Source organism: Manis pentadactyla, chromosome 8, assembly GCF_030020395.1.
Source record: "Manis pentadactyla isolate mManPen7 chromosome 8, mManPen7.hap1, whole genome shotgun sequence".
Lineage (NCBI taxonomy): Eukaryota > Metazoa > Chordata > Mammalia > Pholidota > Manidae > Manis > Manis pentadactyla.
Window position 1 is genome coordinate 64,580,972 of NC_080026.1, and position 7,457 is coordinate 64,588,428.

Sequence of the window (7,457 nt, forward strand, 5' to 3'; positions counted from 1 at the left end):
CACACTGGCCCGCTGAGGGCAATATCGATTTACAGATTCTCCGAGATCTTAATAACTTACTCCAGAGGACTGGCAGATGTTCAGAGGTTCCCTAAGTCCAAGCCTTCTTCACCCTCCAGGAGCAACCTCCCTTTGTTCTCCCCTCTCCTCTTCAAATCCTCCTTGCCAATGATCTTTTGCCCCTTTTGTATCACGTCTGCTCTATTTGCTGTTTTCCATTTAGAGGGAAACAGACTTGTACTCTGATGGGATTGTTCTCTGATGGGGATCTGCAGTTTCCAATTAACTCTGATCTCCCAGTGAGGGCCCACCTCTCCGGCCTAGCCTGCAGTCTTCCCGAGCAACATAGCTTAGGGCCAAAACCTCTTCCTCCGCAAAGCAGTTTTTTTCTCACAGCTGCCTGCCTCAGCCCAGACAACCAGAGGTGATCTTTGGTAGTCTCCCCAGCAACCTTAACTTCCTACTGTCCCCAGACGAGGCTCCCTGGTCTCCGGGAGGCTCAGCCGGCCAAAACACTCCCTTTATGCCTTTTGCTGACTCTTAAGAGTTCAGGTGAGAGCCCAACAAAAAATCCTCTAACGTTCTTCTCGCCGAACAAAAATCCCCTCATTTCCCTTCAACAGTCCCTTTAGAGCCAACTCTTCCCACCAAAGCTTGGTCATCTGCCTTCACAATGGGATTTGGAACTTGTCCTCACGCCCACAGCTGATCCCGACCACAACGGATCTGATATGCCTACACATCCAGCCTTCTGGAGCATAGGAAATGGCTCCAGGCCCTGTGCCGGGACGGTGACAGTCTTACTAACGCGTTCTAGGAACAGAAGGGAGCTGACACACAGTCGGGTTCGAGGACTGGCCTTTGCTGAGTGCGGGCTCCCTCCAAGCCCTCCTGTGCTGTTAAAACCCTTTTCCCACAACTCTTCTTGGAAGGTTCGCTCCTAGCCTCCTAACCCTAAATACATAGCACTCAGCGGGCTCTGCAGCGGGACACTCGCCCCAGGCCGCTCTCCCCAGACTCGGCCTCCTCCCGTCCCCCACCTCCGGCCCTGCGGCTCATTGGCAGCGCGCGGCCCTCTCCGTACGGCTCTTCATCCGCAGGCAGGTCGGCGCCTCCGCTTTCGGGTCGGGTCTGAGACTCGCGGAGCCCGAGCGGCGGACGCGCAGCCGAACTACGTTTCCCACAGCGCTCCGGGAGCTGCGGCTGCCGAGGCCCGGGCGCGCGCGGAGCCCCCCGGGAGCCGTAGTCCGGCCGGCCGCGCTGAGGCCGGCGCGCGCGGAGTCCCCCGGGAGCCGTAGTCTGGGAGCAGTAGTTCGGGCTCCGCGCACCGCTGCCGCGCAGGGCGCCGGCCTTTGTCTGCGGGCGCGCGCCGCTGCGGTGAGTGAGGCAGCCGGCGGTCGGCGGCCCCGGCCAGGCCTGCCCGGCCTGAGCCCCGAGGGAGGGCGGCCGCGGGGGCAGAGGTGTGCGGCCTGCAGAGAAGGGTCCAGGGGGAGTGGGTGCTGAGGCCCGCACGCAGGGCGGGCCCGGGGGCGCGAGGGGAGCGCGCCCAGAGGGCAGGGGCGCTGGGGGGCGGGGCGGGGCCGAAGGCACGGTGCCCGAGACGCGGGAGGCAGGCGGCAGGCTGGTGTTGGGGGGCAGGGGCGAGGGTTCTAGAACCTACCAGCAGACGGTCTCCAGGGAGGGGGATCGGGGAAGGAGGGTTCGGGCCTGTGGAAAAGTAGGAAGACAGAGTCGGGGAGAGAACTATGCCTTCCCAGAACCTGCTGACCCTGAAACCACACCGCCGCAAAGCCCCCGCGACAGCAGTGTTCGTGCCCTCTTCTAGTCAGGCCCTCGAGGACCCCGTTTTAGGCCTCACACCTAGGCCACGTCCGAGTGCCCCAGTTCGGTTCTGGCGTTCCGCAGAGCTACCAGGGAGGACAGTGTTGCCTTATCCAGGGGGACATGGCTGTTGGTGCGTGCCCAAGGTCGAAAACCCGAGCTTCTCAGCCAATTCTTAGCTTTTCCAAAAGATAGCCTCTCTGATAGGAAAAGCATCATTTTCTGTGATAAAGCCACTTTTCCCAAAATCTTACGGAAATTAATAACTCAGACTCATGATTTAGAGAGGAACAGAAGACATTTCCCTTTATTACTCTGGGATACTCCTGAGATACAGCTGAATTGCTGCTTGGAGACCGCACAGTACGTGGAGGCAGAGCTGTGAGTCCTACCCCACTTGTTCTGACCGAACCACAGAGTTCCCTTGGGACAGAATCCAGCGGGTGGCACAAGGGCTTTCCTTTGACTCTGGTGGACAGTGCAGTTGAATCAGTAACACCTTGAACTTCCACATAAAAGTCCTGCAGCGTCCAGTGGCACTGATAGGGGTTTCCTTTGTAGCTTGTACTCCAAACTGGAGGTGGGTCCTCCAAGTACGAGTGTAAATGCCTCTCCAGTCATCACTGTCGCAGAATGTGCAGATGTCAAGAAGACCAGGTGTTTAGGTTAACAAAGCAAATAATTGTAGCACCACACACTACCATTAAATCAAGAGGCCAGCATTTTGGTGGGATATGTTAGGGGGAAACAAAGATTATACAATAAGGCACTGCGCATTGTAAATATTCAGTGATTAGGGTCCTGAAGTAAGAAGATAATTTTTTTTTTAATCGGAAAAATATAATATGGAGCAAGAGGAGTCCTGGGATCTGGAAGAGTGGTAAAGTTTGGTCAAGCTCTTTCCCATTCTGTTACATTTTATAGGAATTCTCATCAGCTCTTTAGGGATGAGGAACTAGAGAACTGTCTAGTGTAAGGGCTTTGTATCCAGAGAGGTTTGAATGTGAACCTTGTTCCACCTTGACTCCTTACTGCCTCTGAGAATTTGGGCAACCCTAGTTGGAGTGTCCTGGGCTTGATTTTGGAGTCTGAAGTAGTTATTTTGCAGGAATTGACACATATTTAAGACTTCCTCAGAACTATTATTCTTATATCTTAAAGATTTGGAGAGGGGTGGTTCTGGATCTGGAGCCTCCTAAGAACAGCCAAAAGTAGTTGAAATCTCTTGTTCTGTCCTTACAACCCAGAGGGAAATGGAGAGAAAAGCTGGAGCCATTTTTATCATAAAACCAAACATGAAGGCTAAAATGCTGAGCTTTTTAGATTCTGAATTATTTTGGAAATTTGGAGAATAAAATAGCAGGTGGTTAAGTAGTGGAAGAAAAGTAAGGCTCCCAACCACATGCCAAGGCTAAGGTATGGACAGGAGGGATGGTTATCTTGGGATTGGCAGGAAGAGGTGTGTGCTTACTTCATGGCTCTCTGCTTGTCAACCTGCTTCCTCCCGGACTCACTGGTGTGGTCCTGGTACCTTTTGGCCTATTTTGCATTTATATTACAGGCAACCCAGATTTCTTCCACTGACTCATACCCCAAACTGGAGCTTCTGTCGACTTTATCCTTCTCACTTATCAACTCTCCTGCCCTATCCTGTTTGTTTCTGTTGTTTTGTTTTTGTTTTTCCTCCTCAGGTGCTCAAGAATAGCTCATGGAAGAATCACATGAAGAAGTGGTGGTTGAGGTCACAGATCAGGAGTGGATATGTTTGGATTTCCTACGGCTACACTGCTGGATTGTCATGGAAGATATGCTCAGAATGTAGCATTTTTCAGTGAGTGAGTCAGTTGATCCCTGGGATGCCCTCAGCCCATGATATTCAGTGTCCTATTTTCAGCACTGGCTGGCAGGCTGAGGAAGCAGAGGAGACACTCCTTTGGTGGAGCTTCCCATTCCTGGGAGTTACAGGGAAAGCCTACAAGCTGAAATTAGAAATAAGAGAAACAGAACAGTCCCGAAGGAGGCAGCCTTGACATAGTCTCTGAGAGAATGAATGAGCAGCTTTAAATCTCAGTGCAGTCATTGAATAAGGGTAAGGCAGGGAACAAGGAGAAAAATCCTGAGGAGGACTCCAAGGGGCACTTTATAGTGGTGAATTGACTCTTATTTAAAGGGCAGTAGGAGGCTCAGAATCAGGACAATATTGGCAAATTCTGTCACTATCTGCATAGGAAATAGAGAGTAACTTTCAAACCAAAATTGATTTCAACTCCACCAAGCTTCATAGACTGAAATAGCATGGATTTTAAAGGGAGAAGTTCCTTGGATCAAATTCTATAATTGCCCCGGTTCAATCTGTGGTATCAGACAAATCACTTAGCTTCCTTGTGCTCCAGGCTCTTCATCTATAAAATGGGACAAGAAGCTTTACTTTGCAGGGTTATAGTAGGAATTAGAGATAACAGAGGTAAAGTACCAAGGGTTTTACTACATATTTTCAGACATCATGGAGCTCACTCCTCTGTCAGGAGAGCAGACTGCCACAGAAGTAGATTTCTCATGAAGCTGATGAACAAGTTGCACTGGTCTCTTCAAGGCCCTGTACCCACTTTTATACTTTTCATTAATGGAGTGCCTCCAGTATATTACAGATTTGGGCCCTACATAACCTAATCCACATGTGTTTGGATTCAGAAAAACTTGGATATGGGGCACTATGTAATCCTATATAGTTTACTTAATTTTTCTGAGCCTGTTTTCTTATCTGTAGAGTGGAAATAATAATGTCTACCTCACAGGATTGTTTGGGAGACAAACTAAATTTGAGGTAGTACAGTGCTGTGGAGTATGCCTGTGTTTGAATCAACTCTATACTTACCAAGCCATATGATCTTTCACAACCTACCTATGCTCTCATTTCCTTATCTGTAGCAATCTCATAGGATTATTTTCAGGATTAACTTATCTTCGCAATGTTCATAGAATACTGTCTGGCGCATAATAAGCACTCAAAGCTTGTTTCCCCTTCTTCTTAGCATATTGGTGCATCTGACATGACTTCCCTCTCATTTTACCAGATGTGATGACAGAAGCCCACCACAAATATGATCACTCTGAGGCCACAGGATCCTCAAGCTGGGATTTCCAGAATTCTTTCAGAAGAGAGAAGCTGGAACAAAAAACCTCAGATTCTAAGGCACTACAGGAAGATTCACCTGGAGTCAGACAGAGGGTCTATGAGTGCCAGGAATGTGGAAAATCCTTCAGGCAGAAAGGTAGTCTAACATTACATGAAAGAATCCACACTGGTCAAAAGCCCTTTGAGTGTTCCCATTGTGGAAAAAGCTTCAGGGCCAAAGGCAACCTTGTTACACATCAGCGAATACACACAGGAGAGAAGCCCTATCAGTGCAAGGAGTGTGGGAAAAGCTTTAGCCAGCGAGGCAGTCTGGCCGTTCATGAAAGACTCCATACTGGACAGAAACCCTACGAGTGTGCTATCTGTCAGAGAAGCTTCAGGAATCAAAGCAACCTTGCTGTTCATAGAAGAGTTCACAGTGGTGAGAAGCCCTACAGATGTGATCAGTGTGGAAAAGCCTTCAGTCAGAAAGGAAGCCTGATTGTTCACATCAGAGTCCACACAGGCCTGAAACCCTATGCCTGCACACAATGCAGGAAAAGTTTCCACACCAGGGGGAATTGTATCCTGCATGGCAAAATCCACACAGGAGAGACTCCCTATTTGTGTGGCCAGTGTGGGAAAAGCTTCACTCAGAGAGGGAGTCTGGCTGTGCACCAGCGAAGCTGCTCACAAAGGCTCACCCTTTGACCCCTCTCTTCAAAGGAAGTTTACTTTATGAAGTAAGGATACAAAAACCCGAGATCAAGCCATCTACCAGACTGTCGGGAATGAATGGAGACTCTCAGACCATCACTGGGTGGAGCAAATTGACTTTCTCCTTTCCCCCAAATGAGTATGAAAAATAAATGTTTATTATCATCATCAGGTATGTTTCATGATTTCTGTCAGTTTATTTTGACCTAATTTCCCACAGTACCTCCATTAATCTAATACACACTTGGATGTTATTCTGTGTGTAGCAGATACAGATTTTATATTTGTAATTGACACCATCAGTCTTTTCTTTTTAAATCAGCCTTTTTCATCCCAAGTTCTCTACATACTCAAATCAATCTTGTTGTACTCAAGACCACTAGGCAGAATTCATGAGGTGATGAATGACTACTTTAATCATTCTCTTATTGAACACTGTTACCCTGGATATTTCCCAGGAACCTGTTCTAACAAGTCATCCATGTCCAAAGCAGAGGCCTTAGCCTTTCCTTACAAGAGAAGGTTCCCTTCCAAGCCTGTGAAGGTTTGGATCTGTGTACTGACTTTCTTTGGTCCTTCACTCCTAACTGGATAGAGAATTTACTTGCAGCCAAAGAGCAAACAACTACTTTCTGAAATCCTAAGCCTATTACCATGCCCTCCATTAAAGGACTCCCACTTCCTGGGGAGACAGTGACCTTCACTCCCTTTTTGGCAACGTAGTAATAACCTTGGAGTTGGAGGTACTTAGGACAAGTGTCCTTATTACTGAACCCACAGTTATAGTGAATGAAGCTCCAGTACCATCCTCTTCTTCCTACACACACAGGAAGAAATTGGAAGGATAATCCATTGTAATATTTTTTTACCTCTAGTGGATGAGATTTGAAAAGTTGGGAGAGAAGTTGATTTTGAGGGAGAACTTCCATTTTGTTTAATCTTAGCCATCTTTATATATTTTTATGCTGAGCATTTATGTAATGAAAATGATGAATGACATAGATGTGTGGTTTGGTAAAATACCATTCCACTCTTTTTGGCAGATCCTATAAACTGAAGGCTTCTTAATCCCAAAGAGCTTCATCACAAATCCTTATCATATAGAGAGATAAATAACATCAAAGTTCTTTGGGCATAGAAACACTTTAGAAATACTATGGTTTTGAATAGTAATACAATATTGTCCACAAAGATTCTCTGATAACATTTGAAGACAAGAGTGCTCACATCATCCTCACTCATAATAGTCATAAACTAGAAATAGCAGGTATGGTAATAAATTGTGGTATGTTCATAAAATATGATTCAGCAGTAAAAAAATAAGTGATACATGCAGTGTGGATGAATCTCAAAGACTTACTCTGAGTGAAAGAACCCAAATGCACGTACACACACACATACACACACAAATATATAATGCCACTTAACATGACTTCACAGAACAGGAAAAAACAATCTACAGTAATAAAAGATAGTGGTTGCCTCTATGGGGTAGGGATGTGGGGTGGATGGGTTGAGGATTGACTTGAAAGAGGCACAAGGCAGCCTTATAGAGTGAAAAACGCTCTCTGCCTCACTCCAGGTAGTGGATACCCAGGTCCACACAACTCGAAATCCACTGAACTCAACACTCAAATCTACATACTTTACATATGAAAGTATACTAAAATAACAATGAGACAGTTGACAAATACTGCCCACAGCTCTTTGACACTCATCCCAGGAAGAGAAGTTTATGTCACCTTCACTTGATTCTGGGCAGGGTTGAAACTGCTTCAAAAAAACAGCAGAAGTGAGGCTACAT

The 7,457-nt window shown here is 47.1% G+C and overlaps 1 protein-coding gene across 3 annotated transcripts; it reads left to right on the forward strand.

Moving 5' to 3' along the window:
- Window positions 1-1,266: 1,266 nt before the first annotated feature.
- On the forward strand, window positions 1,267-5,824 carry ZNF32 (zinc finger protein 32). 3 transcript variants are annotated; one of them, XM_036926577.2, is made up of 3 exons: window positions 1,267-1,377; window positions 3,513-3,652; window positions 4,896-5,824. In XM_036926577.2, the coding sequence occupies exons 2-3, from the start codon at window positions 3,583-3,585 to the stop codon at window positions 5,645-5,647; spliced, it is 822 nt and encodes a 273-aa protein (XP_036782472.1). In that variant the 5' UTR covers window positions 1,267-1,377; window positions 3,513-3,582; the 3' UTR covers window positions 5,648-5,824. The 3 variants fall into 3 exon arrangements, with proteins under 3 accessions (XP_036782472.1, XP_036782474.1, XP_036782476.1); XM_036926579.2 differs by having other exon boundaries at window positions 1,341-1,460; XM_036926581.2 differs by lacking the exon at window positions 1,267-1,377 and having other exon boundaries at window positions 3,517-3,656.
- Window positions 5,825-7,457: the final 1,633 nt, after the last annotated feature.

Bases quoted from the DNA above. Each gene is read 5' to 3' on its own strand.
- ZNF32 (XM_036926577.2), top strand. From the start codon at position 3,583: ATGTTTGGATTTCCTACGGCTACACTGCTGGATTGTCATGGAAGATAT. The intron at 3,653-4,895 runs GTGAGTGAGTCA...TCATTTTACCAG, and splicing joins TCAGAATGTAGCATTTTTCA to ATGTGATGACAGAAGCCCAC.